The sequence below is a fragment of the Nannobrachium achirus genome, assembly GCF_963921795.1.
Source record: "Nannobrachium achirus genome assembly, chromosome: 4".
In the NCBI taxonomy this organism is placed as follows: Eukaryota; Metazoa; Chordata; class Actinopteri; order Myctophiformes; family Myctophidae; genus Nannobrachium; species Nannobrachium achirus.
The window spans coordinates 26,290,351-26,308,129 of NC_137813.1; the positions used below are offsets into that span (position 1 = coordinate 26,290,351).

At 41.8% G+C, this 17,779-nt stretch overlaps 1 protein-coding gene across 2 annotated transcripts; it reads right to left on the reverse strand.

The window, feature by feature from the left end:
- Positions 1-243: 243 nt before the first annotated feature.
- gtf2f1 (general transcription factor IIF, polypeptide 1) lies at positions 244-16,327 on the reverse strand. Of its 2 annotated transcripts, none has more exons than XM_080724273.1 (14): positions 16,274-16,327; positions 14,922-14,993; positions 14,170-14,216; positions 11,554-11,626; positions 10,467-10,660; positions 9,750-9,920; positions 8,096-8,304; positions 7,264-7,423; positions 6,706-6,770; positions 5,630-5,764; positions 5,318-5,391; positions 4,658-4,799; positions 3,415-3,562; positions 244-1,532 (listed from the first exon to the last, which is right to left on the reverse strand). In XM_080724273.1, exons 2-14 carry the CDS (start codon positions 14,931-14,933, stop codon positions 1,328-1,330), a joined length of 1,635 nt encoding a protein of 544 aa, XP_080580399.1. In that variant the 5' UTR covers positions 14,934-14,993; positions 16,274-16,327; the 3' UTR covers positions 244-1,327. The 2 variants fall into 2 exon arrangements, with proteins under 2 accessions (XP_080580399.1, XP_080580398.1); XM_080724272.1 differs by having other exon boundaries at positions 5,618-5,764.
- Positions 16,328-17,779: the final 1,452 nt, after the last annotated feature.

Below are 17,779 nucleotides of genomic sequence, written 5' to 3' on the forward strand. Positions count from 1 at the left end.
TTTTTTTATAATTTATTTTGTTCCATCGTGTCACTGTATGCTAGAAAGAAATGTCACTAGTTACATTATGTACTGTACATAATCCAGTCCAGCTAAAACAAATGTAGTTGTGAAACTGAATATGGTGTGAAGCTTTTACATAACTTTAAATTGCAATTCATGACTTCTTTCTGTGAATAAACTTTACATTTGAACCAACTTGTATGGTAGACTATGTCAATGACTAACAAATGCTGTGGTTGTATGAGCAAAGACAAGGCTTGAATTAACCCTTTAAGACCCGAGGTCAATTCTACAAATGTCTTCTAAATTCTAACAGTTTTCTGAAACATTTCTGTTGCTATAATGTCAGTGATTCTCAAACTTTTTCATATCAAGGACCCCCAAAGTTATTTGGCGGACATCTCAAAATATTATGTATAGAAGTAAAGATTTGAGTTACAAATGTTCACTTTAAAAATTAATATATATATATATATTTTTTTCTTTAAAAATTGCAAATCTACAAGCTCATACATAGTGTGGCACTTGGGTTAATGAAGAAACACAGATATCACCCAGTAAGTAACACATTTACATTTTTTATTAGAAAACTAGTCAAATAATCGAATAATAAAACAAAAAACAAAAATAAATCTACCATTGAAATGGAATTTTGCTCATCTGAAGAGTCTGTTAGAACGGCGTCAAACACACACAAACACACCCTCTTCTAGTGTCTATGTGAGGAGTGTAAGACTAATAAACACTGGTTCCTTCCTCCCAAAACATTTTCTTTAACCCATCAAAACCTGGAATTATTTTATGCTTTAGCTATTGAAAAATAGCAGATATACAAGCTCACAGCGCGGCACCGAGTGCCGCGCTGCGAGCTTGTAGATCTGCCATTTTTGAAAAATCGTGAACTTTTGTGAAAATCTTTGAATATATCTTTTTCAAAACAAACGTTTGTAACTCAAATATTTGCTTCTGGGGAGGGTCCCTGGAACACCATTTTTTTAGATGGGGGTCCGTGGACAAATACATACATGTAATATTGGGGAACCCCCCCAATATTACATGTATGTATTTGGCCACAGACATGAAAGTTTGAGAACCACTGATTTAGAAGGATTTAGAAGACTTGCACACATTTACACAATCTTTCAAAAATAGCAGATCTACAAGCTTGCAGAGCGCTGTGAGCTTGTATATCTGCTATTTTTCAATAGTTAAAGCATAAAATAATGGTGAAAGTGGTTTTTATTTTCCTCCTCGCTGGGGTGTGGCTCTCAGCCTCTCGTCTTCAAACCCCCCTCCCGGCTACAATGCTCCCCCCATCCCCAGTCTACTCGGTCAGGTAGAAGTGCATCTTGTCGTTGACGTTCTTGCGCTCGGGGTTGAGGCGCTTGAGGATCTGCGCCAGCACGTTGACCGTCTGCTCGCTGCTCAGGCCTGTGCGCTTGGTCTGGAACTTCTTCAGCAGGTCCTTGGTGGTCATGGGCTTGCGGATCAGGTAGCGCCGCACCGCCTCCTCCGTCAGCTGCACGTCACTGTGGGTGGGGGTGGGTGCGGGGCGGAGAGGGAGGAGGTTGGTGAGAACGCACAGAGAACTGCGGTTGGATTGATGCAAGGGGTCACAGGGGGAATGGGATGGGATGTGAGAACTGCGGTTGGATTGATGCAAGGGCTCACAGGGGGAATGGGATGGGATGTGTAGGTTGACCATATACGCCAGCCACCGTTTCCCAAACAGCGGGTCGGGACACATTTGCGGGTCACGGGCCGAGTAAAAATCTAATTTTCTTTTTCCTACATTTAGAGATGGGGTGCCATGATTCTTTCCCCCCTAAAATCTATATGCCTTACATAAAACGTGTGTCACGAATTAATATGTGAATCAAAACTATGACACACCAGGGCATGTATGGCAATGAAAACAACCAACGCCACATTTCTTAGCCCCAAAAATATCCTCCGATTCTGTTTATTTTTCGAGACTCAAATATGAACATCATACTTTGTCTTTAGACATTTGTGACCCAGTACAGTCAGTAGTGTGACACACAAAATGGGCATTGTTATGTTTCATGACGCGTCATTCATTGAAATGTTCCATATAGAATTAGCACTTCTAGCACCCCTGAGCATGGTACTGGATGTGAACAATGAGTGATTTATTCAACCCCTAACCACTCCTCTAAATCACTCAATCCCCCATTATCACCTTTCAGTCAGCCGTCAAATCGAAAGAAACTTGATGCAACACAATTAAAATATTGTACACAGTTACCGTTTAACACATCGCAACATGAACCATGAAAGCGAAGCTATACGCTCACCAAGACACTACCATCGCACCACCAGGCATTCCAGGAGGAGAACATATTTGTTCATATCTTAAAACGTTGTGTGTTCATTCTGTTGCTAGCAGCCACTTCAAGAATACTGTTGTATACAAACACAAAAGCCCATGGATACTGATGGGCAGTGTTTAAGGGTGATACCGGAGCAATGACCACCCAAAACAAAACACTTATGCAAATGTTGTCCCTGCATTTTAATGTCAATCTCCACCCACGAAAGACAGGCAGAAAACACACACTAACAAAGCTGTTTTTGTAATTTAACCACTTTAAACCACTTAATGACTCTAAAATGGCTATTTGTTGGAATAAAAATGTTCTTCAACATTCAACATGTGTTAATATGGGAGGAAAAATGATTGTACAAAGTATTAAGCTCTTTTGTGGCTTTTCATTACCTATGAATTGTGTCTCAATCTGTAGGAAGGGGACACATTTGATTTGATTTGATTTGATTTGATTTGTCAGTTATGTGGACTAACTTAGTTGCTTGTACAGTGTCTGTGAAGTCTAATTAATAACCCTGTAAGACCTGAGGCCCATTCTACAAATGCCTGTGAAATCAGTAGTTCTCACACTTTCAAGATTAAAATAAGAAATAGTAGCCGCGCTTGTGAGTTTGTAAATCTGGTATTTTTTTAATAGCCAATGAAAAATCTAAAATGACACAGATGCTAAGCTAGGCCTGTCACAATGATTACATAATCGTCTAATCGCGATTATTTTCGCATAGTTGTCAAAATCGTTTCCATAATGAAAACTATATTAAAAATAAAAATAAAAAATAAACAAATGAAATAGCAGATCGAACACGTCATAAAGTGCTTGTAGATCAACTATTTCTGCTTTTTTGAAGTACTTTTAAGTAATTAAATATAATGATTAAATATAAATATGTCGACTATTCCTAGGACCGGAGGAGCTCACAGAGAATGACGTGGGGGCCAGTGTGCTTTGTTTGAATACATTTGCTTGGGGAGTGAGGCGACGACAAACCAACAAAGACATGTAAAACGGAGAGAGCGCGAGACAGCGAGCGAGAAGGTACAACATAAGCTGTATTGTTTACCTAGTAGTGCTGGGGGTTGACTTTCCAGAGGCGGGCTGCGGCGTGCTCTTCCCAGACCCAGAGGCAGCAGGACTCTGGCTGTTGGGCTCCATCTTCAGCCTCTTGGCGGCAGGCGTGTCAGGGGCGCCACTCGGAGGCTGTCTCTTACCTGGTGAGGACGGAGGACAGAGGGGAAAAAAATAAAAACCCTGATGTCCTCATGTAAATGATTACAGCACTGATTCCCAAGCACTGGGTCTGACTGTCTGGGACGCATTGTTATGGGTCCCTTAAAGGAGAATTCCGGTCTAAATGGCTTTCTTAACTTGTTTTGTTGTTAATTTGTCTCCAAAAAACAGGTAGAGGATGTCCATTTTGGCCGACCCACCACAGCAGTAGTAGTGGGGCTTATGCAAATCTGCTTATTCCATTGCACCTAAATTCCTGTTTATAAACACAGTAATGAGCCAACATGCAGAAGTTTCTCCATGGTAATGTTATTGTTGAGATTCTGACGTAAAACAGTTCACTCGCGTTCGAAATCTCGTCTTGCGAGACTTCAGAATCCTACTGGATTCAATAGGATTCGGAAGTCTCACCAGACGAGCTTTAAAACGTGACTGATTTTTTGTTTCCTATACATTTTGATTATTTCAAAACATAAAAAAAAAATATATATATATATATATATATATATGTTTTTCAGAAGAATATCACAAATAATAAGAAATTCCATGAATTAAAATACAAATGTTTAAAGTAGTGAAAATAGACAATCTACAAACTCCTAACGCATCACACTGCAACACATTAGGAGCTTGTAGATCTTCTATTTTCATTAATTTGGGTCCTGGGGAGACATCAAATTTCTCTTTTGGGTCTAGAGCTAAAACGTTTGGGAACCAGTGGTTTAGAGCAGTGGTTCTCAACCATAACGTAATGTACAACTCTTTGGGTTAATACCTCTAAAATGACAAATTAAATATTGGTCAAATTGTCAAATATTAGAGGCAGAAATTGTGAAAATAGCTGATCTACATGCTCACAACGCGAGGCGTTGTGAGCATGTAGATCTGCTATTTTCACAACAGAACCGTGTTACACAAAATGTTATGCCTCAACTCTTAGTGCTCGTCAGGGTGGGGCCATTTAAAATATGAGGGGATGGCAGCCTGAAAAGGTTGAGAAGCAGTGGTTTAGAGTGAGTGAGTGAGTGAGAAAAACAGTGAGGTGAACAGTGAGGAGACCGGTGAGCACTGAGCACCTTGCTCCAGCTTGCTGGCGGCGGCACGCAGGGTGCTGGATGTGGAGGCGGAGTCTATGGACGGCGTCCCGGGGCGACTGCCCGTCTTGGAGCTGCCCCCGGAGCCACGCCCACCCGCACGCTTGGGAGGCGTGCGCTTCTTCTGAGGAGAGAAGAACAGTGGTGGAGTAAAGCACCCACATTAAAAAAGAGTATTAATACTGCAATGTAGAAATACACTGTTACAAGTGAAAGTCTGGAATTCAAACTAAGAACCTTATACTGTTGATAAGGTTATCTATAAGCGACCTCATCTAGGCCTGTCACAATGATTACATAATCATCTAATCGCAATTATTTCGTATAATCGTCAATGTTGAAAAATGTTCATACATTTTCAAACATCTTTCAAAAAAAGCAGAAATTGCAGATCTACTGGCTGGATCAGCTATTTCCACTATAGATTCTTGTCATAACAATATCAAATATGCCAGTAACTTCTTCAAGTTATTAGTCAGATCTGTTGTGTGCATTTATTTTATTACGAAGCTTAAAAGGCAAATAGAAATGTAAATGTTTATTCTTATGTTTCAATCTTCGAGGCCAAAAACACAATTAAATTGTTAATGGTCTACTTACAGTTTTGAGGGTTGACAGCCCAAACCCCATCCCTACACTTACCACCATAAAGAGAGCAGAAGCCGACTCTCCTTCAATGTCGCTGTCATCTGAGCTGTCAGACTCTCCACTACTGTCTGCAAGGCAACACGCAACAAGCCACATTTATACTTTGGTGCTGCAGTGTCACACGCCAACATCAGCAAGCTTGTAGATGAGTCAGTGTGCGACAGCATCACTCGAAAAGAGTGTAACTTAAGCAAAAGACTTCTCACAAAATGGAATGGCAGCACGGCAATAAAACGTTGCATCGTTTACACAACGCGCACACCTCACAAAATATTTTGTCCAGATTATCTGTACCTTTATCAGTACCTTTCTTCTTTTTTTTCTCCCCTTGGACTGGAGTCTTCTTCCCCCCCTCCTCTTCCTCCTCGTCCTCTTTGCCCTCCTCTTCGTTCTGCTTCTCCTCCTCACTCTCTTCTTCGCTCTCGGAGGCCTCATCAATTCCTGTAGATGGAGTGTGGGTTCATAAGGTAGTATGTTAAGCAGCAGCATTTTCATCAATCAAATACAGCCAATGTCAGGCTGACAGAATAGCATATAGGCCTATTCGCGTTTATGCAATTCCCGTTGTTGGACCCACTGTCGGAGTACTCGCTGCGTCTCTTGTTAAGAGTATGCGGTTTCAGATTTGTATGTTTTTTGGCAAAGTAAAGCCCTGCTTCATCACACAAGGCTGTCACACAGAAGTAGTGAAACCAGCTGATCTACAAGTAGCTAATCGTGTAGATCGGCTGTTTTCACTAGTTTCAATCACTTTTAAAATGATAAATGCAAAACGAACGGTTTTGGACATACAAGGTTTCTAACCGACAACAACGAAATATAGATAATATAGATAGCAGGCATTGGGTTGGGTCAGCCAATTGAGGAAGCCGATGCCTCCAACCCTAGTTGTAGACACAGACACAAACGTAGAGATGCAATTTATGGCTCTTTGAAGTGAGCCAGAGCCATGGATCTGGCTCACTTAAAAGAGCCGTTCAAAAGACTGGCTCATTTGGCTCTTTTGGCTCATTGCATATTTATATGTTTTTAAGAAGCATTCGTTGAAACATGAATCCACAAGATGGCACCACATTCCTCAGCTGACAGTTGAGATCACAATTTTGTATTTCGGACTTCCCAAGCAATATGGAGACATTTTAATTATAGAAATCGCTTAATAATTGACTAAGCTATGATCAAATCAAACTGTAGTGTCTTAAATTGCTTCCTAGATAGCTGCACATCGCTGCGCCGCACCACGCATCGCCGCAAGCCAAATGAACGGCTCCCTACTCCGCGAACCGGATCCCATCGTTCACTTCAAAGAGCAGTTCAAAAGATTTGATTTGTTCGCGAACGTCGCATCTCTATTGTGCAGGTATGAGGAAACATGTTCTGACCTTTAGGGTGGTTGTCCTCTCCTTTGTTAGGTTTGTTAGGCCCTTTCTCTGGCTCCTCCTCTGAACTGTATTTGGGCAGAACAAAGACAGATAGATGGCTGTGTGTGCATTTATCCTGATATACGTGTATTAAAAAATAAAAAGAAAGGTCCATACAGAGTGAGAGTGTGTGTGTGGGTGGGTGTGTTGTTACTATCTTTTTAGGGGTCAAAAGACCCCATGTGTAGATTATAACCAGTAAAAGTCAACCTCCTTTTTTGGTCCCCAAATTGGTCATTTCGTGGTCAAGATCTTTAGAAATATGACAAGATTCAAGTTAGGGTTAGGCTCAGAGTTAAATAGTTTTTTGTGGTCACGGTTAGAATTAATCTTAGAGTAAAGGTTAGTTTGGGCCAGCAGGTTAAGTAAAAAAGATACATTATTAAGGTTGTAATATCCCCACAAAGACATGGGGAGGTAAGTGTGTGTGTGTGTGTGTGTGTGTGTGTGGGGTTGTGTGTGTGTGTGTGGTTGTGTGTGTGTGTGTGTGTGTGTGTGTGGTTGTGTGTGTGTTCTGACCTGCTCTCATCTGACATGTAGTCGACCTCCAGGCCCTCATAGTCTCCATCGTCGCTGTCTTCCATGGCCTCGTTGTCGCTTCCCTTCCTCTTTTTCTTCTTCTTCCCGGCCTTTCCCTTCGCCTCCTTCTCTTTCTTCACCTTGGACTTGCCCTCCCCATCTGGCCCAGGGTAGGTTGGTACGGACAGACGGATGGATATATGGGAGGTTGAGGAGGAGAAGGTGAACAATGTGAAGGGAGATGCAAATGGCAAGAAGTAAGAGAGAAAGAGAGAGAGAGAGAGAAAAATGACAGTGAGGATGGGGAAGAAGGAAGGAAGAAAAGATGGGGACAGCAAGAAAGAGAATGTTAAATTAGAAAGGCAGAGCGATGTGGGAATACCTACACAATAAATATGTTCGTGTAACTCTTAGTGTAAATATGGACCCACCCACCAAACAATAGGAAATTCAAATAATGAGTTACAATTATTTTAGGGTCTTTCAGTGAGAATCAATGAGAATTAGAGAAGAATCTGGCCTAAGCTTCAGAGAGAAGAAAGACACCTTGATACACCTGCCAAACCACCTTAATTCCCTCTCCTCCTCTTCACTTTTCATTATTCCTCCCCAACACAGGGGTTTCCTTTGGGGTGGGTGGGTTTCAGTTTCTCTTTTCCTTGTCTGTTTTTGTCTTAAGTGTTTGTTTGTCTTTTTTCTTCATATCCAAAAGGGTAAACTGATTCATTATCCTTTGACTACTGTAACCTGCAAGATACCCTCAATAAAACTATTTAAAAATGTTGATATCGTCCCATCCCTGGACCCATAGTGACAATAAGACCCTCCTCACCGTCTCCCATGCTGCTGTCGCTGTCGTCGCTGCTCATCTCCAGATCCTCCTCCAGGTCGGTGATGCGCAGGTCTCCTCCTCTGCCGCCCTTCTTCTTCTTCTTCTTCTTGCCGCCCTTCTCACCCTCGTCGTCGTCGTCGTCGCCGCGGTCTGTCTCCCGCAGGCGGCGCTGCAGCATGATGCTGAAGTGGTTCACCACCTTGTTCCTCCTGTTGACAAACGCAGTGTGTTCGGGATGGGGGCGATACCAAAATGTCACGTCACGATAATTGTGACCAGAATAATCCAATCGCGATTTACAATATTATCGCGATAATAAAAATATGCCTAATAATCTTGAAATTACACTTTTATCAAGCACTTGAACCCCTGCCTGACACCCATATTCTGGGGCAGAACGTTGCCAAAAAAAAAATATATATATATATATTCAAAGATTTGCACATGTTCATGATTTATCTAAAATAGATCTACTTCGGTGCCACGCTATAAGCTTGCATATCTGCTATTTTTGAATAGCTAAAGTATAAAATAATGGTACAAGTGGTTAAAACCTAAAGTGACAGACGCTTGTGTGAAACAAACATTTCACATCCAACGCCCCCTTCCACCCACCCACAAGAGTATGCACTCTCTCACACGCACATAAATACTAACATGCACACATCTCCCCATAAGAGAAAAGTAACTGCATGAAAATGTATATATATTCAATCTCTGCTTCCCAACTCCTCTGTCCCTTTCCCACTCCTAACCCTCTGCTTGTTTTACCTACATTCCCTACAGCATACACCATGAACGTCTCAACCTTCTGCATATGTTTTTCCTACATTACCTACTGCTCCTTAACCAACCCCAGCATGCCGATTCTAGGGGGAACAATCGAACAAAACAGCCGCGATACAAGCTCAGGCCTAGGCTACACAGAGCTGGATATTTCATATATCCAGTTTTTTCAGATATCCACATAGAAAAATATCTAAGATAGATAGATAAGATAGTTACCTACTCCTCCCGCGAGGGAAATTCAGATATCCCAGCCCAACCCAGCTGCTTTTTTTCAACTTAACCCAGCTGAACCCAGTGCAGCCCACAAGGAGCGCGGGGGGGGGAGCAGTGATAGCTGGAGCGGGGAATCGTACCTGCGACCTCTGGGGTCTCCGGAGTCCTAGGTATGGACACTAACCACTCAGCCATCACTGCTCTAATCTAGGTCCACACGACAAAGATATCTAGGTCTAAAATAATCTGAGTCCCTAGACCTCCACTAGGGGGACAAGCACACACACAGTAAAGTCTTCAGAGATATCCGGGTTCCAAGTCTACACGGATCCAGTGAATCGGATATTTTTCAATGTCTCCACTTATTTATCCGGTTTAAAAAATATCCAGCTTTGCGGCCAAAATATCCAGCTTCGTATGGCTGTAAGCCTCAACCGCACAAAAAAAGCTAGCTTCAGAAATATCCAGCTACGTGTAGCCGGCACCTCAAAGCGTGCCACAGCGTGCCGTGGTTAGTTTTTAGATGTTGTAACCCAAGGCAGTTTAAGTAAGAAGAGAGGTCAGGTGGCTGAACGTTTAAACCCTCTGCCAAATTATGCAAACATTGCCAACCCTCCTTGAAAGTGCCAACTCTCACGCATAGTTTGCTCACCTTCCCCACTCCTCCTCTGCCTCCTCGGCCGTGAGTGTGCGGTGTTTGGTCTGCGGTATGAAGTTGTACCAGCCGTGGACGGGGAAGGCCTCGAAGGCCCCGTCGGGACACTGAGTGAATATGTAGTAGGAGGCGTTCTCCGTCACACCGCCCTTCTTTTGTCCTTTGAATCTGAAACACATACATTAATATTCATTTACTGGAGAGTTCCACCTTCCACTACTTTCCACTGATCCTTCTATCACCTAGACATTGCAAATATTGTAGTGTACCCTGCCACACGCACACATCGTTCTGTGGTCCATGGAGAACAGTTTAAACATGCATTTCATGGAGAACAGTTTAAACATGCATTTCATGGAGAACAGTTTAAACATGAATTTCATGGAGAACAGCTTAACCTTTCAACAAGACCAGCGGTGTAAGAGGTTAACCCTGAGCCTTATTTACAAAAGTGTTTTTAAAGCATTTTGACTGCAATACATTTTATGTAATCACTGAATTTGTTTAAACTTTTCTACATGAATTAACACAGAAAATGTGCTTCCAGGAAAACTCACCATGGAAAAGATTTAATCATCTTATTCACATCGGTCAACTAAAACCGATCCATTGGATTAATCAGCTATTCTAAGGGGGAAGGCCTATACAGTAGTAGAGCTCGTATGCAAACGAGAGAACAAAGTGAAAGTGAAGTGGTTTCCGAGCTCTCCTTACTTCTTGCCGGCCTTCCCGTTGACCTTGAGGATCCAGGGCTGGTCATCCACCTTGAACTCGCGCTTCACCACGCCATACTTCTTCCGCCGCGCCTCCTCCCGCTGCTTCTTGCCGAACTCACTGCCGGCCGCGCCGTCGGTGCTCTCCTCCTCGCCGTACATCCGCCGAGCACTCATGTCTCGCTCCATGCGAGCCTGGCGCAGGACGGAGAGGGATAGGCATAGGTCAGCACAACATGCATTTTCACAACTTTTCAAAAACAGCAGATCTACGAGCTCGCAGCGTGGCACTCGGTGCCATTTTCTTTTCCTACATTTAAAAATATATATGCGTTTCCAAATATATAGATTTTGAAATTCATTTTAAAATAGTTTTATACATTTTAAAGCTAACAAACAAATCTAATACATTTCGTGAAAAAAAAGAAAAAAAAGAAGAAGAAAAAAAAGATTAAGAAGCAGTGAAAATAGCTGGCAACCCTTGTCTTCGCACGTCTCTCCTTCGTCTCGGAAATAAATAAAGAAATGCCAAAAATGTATCTTAAGATAACCAAGATCACTTTATGATCTTCAATATGGGGGGAAACAAATGCACACCATGGCTGATGCAACGACTTACATTCTGTTACCCACTTATAATTAAATGCCCGGTCTATCCAAACATTTGTATTACTTCATCTTCGCCTATGACATGCCTAAACTAGGGAGTCGGGACGCCAGGGTTAATGTGGTTAACGGCCGGACTACACCAAGCCGTTTCGCGCGCGTCAGTGCGTATGCGGGGCGCGCGCGCGTATGCGCGTTTTGGATAGATCCAATGTATATCAATTCAGCCGGCTACACCAGGCGTACGGATAGCGCGAACCACGGATACGCATTCCCTAAAAATAGGATCGGTTCTATTTTTTAAGTAGGCGTATGCGTTTTGTACACAGACTATCTGGTCTTCCTCACATATACTCCCTCCTTGGTGTAGCCTGGAGCGTTTACGCACACGCGAGCGTCTTCACGGACAGTACGAGCGTATGTGCACATTTCTTGGTGTAGTCCGACCGTAAGATGGAGCAGACATCCATGAGCGAGTTCACCTGTGTCCAGCTGGAACAGTTGACTTTGTCGCCCGCATTGAATGCCATGATGCTGTACTTCTTAGAGGTATTCCTGTAGGGAAGACAGGCAGAAAGATGTATGGGTGTACGTGCAAAGAAACACACATTCATTCACCCCCCCAATTCATATGCAGAACACACACACACACACACACACACACACACACACACACACACACACACACACACACACACACACACACACACACACACACACACACACACACACACACACACACACACACACACACACACACACACACACACACACACACACACACACACACACAAACCACTTGTACTAACCCGTTTTAACGGACACTTATATACTTTGTTATAAGACGACACCTACAAGTTCAGTCAATGTATTGTGGAATGCAATAATACCACACAAGACAGACAGACTTCAAGTCGATGATCAATCAAAGTTCTGTATTGAAGAGCCATGCGAAGCATTGGTAGGCCTACACTGTGTTAGGCCTAATCTATGCAAGCTAAAAATCATACATTGATATTACAGTCAATATATAGTGTCAAGCTCCTCCTCTCCGTCATAGTAACTGTACAATATTATTACTTTGTGATTCCAAACATGACTGGGTCAAAACATCAAGTCAGCTATCACTGCACAATAGACATGAATGTTCAGCAAAGTACTATGTTCCTGCTAATTGTCAGCTCGACCCAGAGTCAGTTCAAGTTTCCCGTTCCCCGACTCATCGTGCAAGAATGCATGTCCCCATGCAGGCCTGCTCATGTTTATCAGATCCGTGGGTCAGTCTGACATGGAACATAGAGAGTTGTCATGAACAAGGTTAAACAAATATTAACCCCAACAAATGCACTTACATTGAAAAATATTAATGGTGTCCAAAATAACGCGTTATTAACGAGTTAACGCACTAGCCTATTAACGGCGTTAAAGTTTTTAACGCAATTAACGCGTTTGCCTTTTTTTTGTAACCTTTGAGGCTTCCGTAGTGCTCCCTATGCGCTCTGCATCTGTCATTTGTCAACATTAGCCAGCTCAAAGTCAGGAAAGGAGCTCAAGCTCACTGTGTGTGAGACCATGAGTGTGTGTGTTTGTCTGGAAGCTGGGTTGAATGAATGATGAAAAACACAGTGGAATTACTCATCTACAGGTGCCTTTAGGATGCAACCAACCTTCCCCTGCAGTTAGCAAGTTCGCTAACAGTTAGCCTCCAGATAGCCAGGACTACTGTCTGTAGTAGGCTACTGTATGTTAGCGGCAGCCCCCAGCTGAACACTGTAGGAACGAAATGTGTGTGTGTGTGTGTGTGTGTGTGTGTGTGTGTGTGTGTGTGTGTGTGTTAGTTATTTAGTCAGCATTTGAGCCACAGACCACCATTTGATTAGATTTATTCTCCCAGACCCCCAAAATAAGAGTTAAAGATCTATAAGGGTCCATTTGGTTTACCAGCTCTCCATCATTTAGCTGCAGTGGTGGAAAAAGTACTCACATATTTTACTTGAGTAAAACCAATACTACAATGTAGAGATACTCTGTTTCAATTATAAAAGCCCAGAATTCAAAATGTACTTGAGTAAAAGTATGAAAGTGTTGAAAAGTAACTAGTAACTAAAGTTTTCAAATAAATGTAGTGGAGTAAAAGTGCAATATTTCGATCTGAGATGTAGTGGAGTAAAAGTATTGGAAAATTGGAAATACTCAAGTAAAGTACAAATACCTAATAATTGTACTTAAGTAAATGTACTTAGTTACTTTACACCACTGTTTAGCTGGAACCCCCTCAAGGACCACTGGTTGAAAACCACCACTGCCTTAAATGATGTAGTGCAGAGGGGTTATAATTTATAATATAATGGAATAAATAACATTGAGTTTATAATGTATTGGATACATAATAAAAGTATAGTATAATTATAAAAATCACACCCGTGTGAACTGAGCGGTGGTTTACCCCCCCCCCCCCCCCTTCCCCCCTGTGTGTGTGTGTGTGTGTGTGCGCGTGTGTGTGTGTGTGTGTGTGTGTGTGTGTGTGTGTGCCTGGTCTAGCCTGGCCTGAACAACAGCGCCCCTCCCTTAACATGTGTGGTCATAAAAGGTACTGCAGGCCTGCAGGCTACATACAGACAGACACACACGCACGCATACACACACGGCCACGTATAGGAGACGGTGTAACCACCGCTCAAAAAAAAAAACATTTATTTGGATGCATCCTGCACCAAATATACAACATATTATGCAAGTTTGAGCCAATAAAAAATATTTTTTTATTATGCGATTAATCGCGCGATTAACTACAGAAATCATGCGATTAATAGCGATTAAAAATTTTAATCGTTGGACAGCACTAAAAAATATATATTTTTTGAATTTTAGAAAATCTGCCCAAAATGGAGACGCCAATAACTAATAAATATAATTAATACTGGGTCCCTCATTATCAATTGTAAGCCAATAAAGGCCGGGCTTCACTCAATGATCATGACATGACATACACAGCCACACACAACAAATAACAGCACTAGCACAAAAGTGAGGCATTGGACAGGACACTGGGCCCAGACTCTGGGTAGCCAGCAGGAGGACAGGTCATTGTTACTCACTTGGGGACTCGTACTGTGTATTCAGTAGCAGAAGAACTGCCACTCCCCTGTAAGACAACACCCAATCCAGAAGACAAGTCATTAGAAAATGTGTTCAAAGAACTCTTATCAGCAGTTTTAGAGACACTGTAGAGTACTGTCCTCTTTCAAAAGTGATCATACTATTTTGTCCCCTTTCAAAAGTAATTATGCTCTTTTGCCCACTTTCAAAAGTGATCATGCTCATACTCTTTTAAATGTGGTCACTCTTGTATACTGTTAAGCTTCCCCAATACATGTTCCTTTTGATTGTGATTGTGTCTGACATAGAAGGCCCGTTGGAGGGTTCAATGTGTTAATGAACCTCAATTCACCCGTTGATAATAACCAAGTGAAGCTTTGTTAGCCATAATAGTTAGCCAGGTATAAGTATAATATATGAGTATAGCTGCAAATATATGGTAGGTTGACGATATAGAGCAGGGGGAGGCAACCTTAGGCACGGCTGCCAACAATGACACAGGGCACACACACACAGGCGTAAGTGAGAGGATTTTTCTTTTAAAATAAAATGTAGTCAATTAAATTAAGTCCCACACATCTGTATGCAAATTACATCCTGCACATAATTCTACATTCATTCAAGCTCTGACTGGGGAGGGAGTATGGGAGATAGGTGCTGGGTTATTGCTAATGATCATTACATCTTGATGTGAAAGATTTTTTTGATGGACAACATGGCACCAAGTAGTAAATCCACACCCCAGACATACCAGCGAAGCCATGGTTGGATGTTTATCTGTGTTCACTCTGCAGCTTATCGGTGTGTTCACTCAATATGTATCCTGTAGAAAAGACAAAAAATGTTTTACATAAATGGTTAAATAAATTGTGGCTGTGGGGTGACGGGTGGGGGAGCCTGTAGCTTAGCCAGTTGGTGCACAGACCAATGACATGCTCCTAATGAGCACGAGGACCTGTCATGTCTCACATTTGTCTCCTCACTCTCTGCAAAATGCAATGGTCAAGATAAAACTACTGATCCTGAGTAAACTAATAAAGTATTTGGACCCATTTCATCCCTAATGCCTCATTCACACTACAGATATATAGTTGAACGTTTTGCTTGGTAATTCAATGTAATCTCAATGGAAACCAGCTTTAAAGATAGAGGAGACGCTCAGGACAAAGCTTTGAAAGCTTTAAAGCTGGTTTCCATTGAGATTACATTGAATTACCAAGCTAAACGTTCAACTATATATCTGTAGTGTGTACACAGCTTAAGTCCCTTATTACGGGGCAGTTTCCGTTTTCAGCTTCACTCAGCTGATACTAGTGCTGACCACAGAGGGGACCCAACATATTTGCTGAAACTAATGACGAGCATTTTTAATCTTTGTGAAAGTTCTGCCATAAAAATGATTCTTTAATCTCCCCCTTTACTTCCTTTCAAAGAGACCCATGCATGCGCATTCTTCACTGTATGCCATTGGTTCTCAAAGTGGTCCTTGAGGGATTTCCAGGGGGTCCCCAGCTAAATGATAGTTAGGTACCAAATGGATCCGTATGGGTTTGTAACTCGGAAAGTGTACAAATGGAACCAAATGGACCCGCACACTCTCAGAGTTGAATTAACATTAATTTTACAATATAGGACTAAATGGGTGTCTCTTGAGATAGAAATACCATTAAATGGGGGTCCGCAGCCTAATGCATGTCAAACTGGGGTTCCTTGAAATTAAAATGGTCGTAAGAATCTTCTCCTACGGAGGTCCCTGGCTTATCTTTTCAATTGGGGGTCCGCGGGTTAATAAGTGTCAATTTGGGGGTCCTTGACATGAAAAGGTTCGAGAGTCACTGTTCTATATTCATGTATGTGGACTTGAATATCACATGCAACATTGCATGGAATGAATACAACGTCAGTCATTCATTTCAGTCTATCTTAACGGCTGGAAACACAAACAGTGTAAGCATGGTGAGCTTAAAGAGCTAATCGACGTGACCTAGTTACATCAGACTGTCCATTTGAACTGCATCAAATATTTGTCAAATTAGCGAAACCGCATATGGCAACAAATGCAAGACAACAAAATGAGTCAAGAGAAAAACACTTCGTACTCACAGATAACCGTTATCACACAGTTGGACCAAATTGCTGGATGCACATCTAGATGTGTCCGTTCAACTTAACTCATCGACTGGGAACATTGTCCGTAAACATTGGTTCCTAGGGTTCCTGGCTCGTTGGCGCTGTGCGCTCTCCTCTTAAAGGAGTAGTTCACCCCTAAAATGTTTTTATTTGTTTTCCTATTGATTAGTCATGCCATGGAGACTTGTGTTCAATATTATTTTTATATAATATATAGTAAATTTAACCCCATTGATTCTGGATGGGGACCCACGCAAAGGCCCTGGATGGGGACCCAAATGCATTCGGGTCAGAATCAATGGGGGTACATTTAGGGTCAAGGGTCAAGTAAATTTACCCCCATTGATTCTCACCCAAATGTTTTGGGTCCCCATCCAGGCCCATGCATTTGGGTGAATTGGGTCCACATTCAGAAGGGGGTAAATTTACTATAATCAATTTTTGGGGGGTCATAAATGGGGGTGAACTACTCCTTTAAAGGGATATTTCACTTAAAAAAAACGTGTAAACTGAGGTATCGTCTCAGAATTTCCATATACATTAGGTGCATTTCTAATACACAGATATTGATGGGGTAGAGTAGACAGCCTGGACGAGCTTGTCATTATCCAGGGTCAGCGGAGGCTCCAGAGAATGACTGGGGGGGCTATGGTGGAGCTGGCTTTTTTTTAGAGCAGGGGCTAATACATTTTGTCAACAAAAAATAATGAATAATACTAATTTACGACAAACAAGAGTATGGATAGGATAACTGAACAGACCAGATCCCTGGCCTAGAAGAAGATCTGAAAATCATGGTGCAACCATAAGGATTACTTCAAGTTCACATGTATTTACCATATTAATGTACCATAAAAAGAAATGTTGTTTAGTGACTGTAGTAGGCCTATTGTAGTGTGCATGGGACAATAAAACACTTGTCCTTACCTGTCATTCTCTTTGGAGGTGGCTTTAGGGATCACTCTGCTCCCTCCCCCTGTCTTGCCATGTTCTCTAAGTTTTGCTTATCAATTTGAAACAGTGGATTTGCATTGTATTTTTGCATTTACCTTAAACCCTCTAAAAACATTTTTTGGATGCTGTGCAAATCACACTGGTTTCCGAGAGAGTGAAGACTGATGTCATGAGGATTTGGAGAGTGATCTGTCATGATGAAGTACCTGTCACTCCTCCTGGGTGAGTGAATTTGACTTATTTATGCTTTTGAGGAATCTAAAGTTTACATGTACTGTATATTGGGCTGAATGTCCAGGGAGCTTCAACCTCTAAAAATAATATATCTATTCATAGCAGGCTATAGCTTAAATTGGTGTTTCAGTAGTTTAAGAAAATGTTGAAAAGTTTTTTTGTACAATGAGGAAAATATATTGCAATAACACTATAAAAAATGTATTAGCTGGAACTAAAATAAAAAAGGCAATTTTATTCCAGCTAAAATACAACAGACATTATCGGCATTCTCAATGCATGTCCACTCAA

Bases quoted from the DNA above. Each gene is read 5' to 3' on its own strand.
- gtf2f1 (XM_080724272.1), bottom strand. The intron at 7,424-8,095 runs GTGAGGAGGGTC...ACCCTGGGCCAG, and splicing joins CGACAGCAGCATGGGAGACG to ATGGGGAGGGCAAGTCCAAG. The intron at 5,392-5,617 runs GTACAGATAATC...GTTGCCTTGCAG, and splicing joins GAAGAAAGGTACTGATAAAG to ACAGTAGTGGAGAGTCTGAC.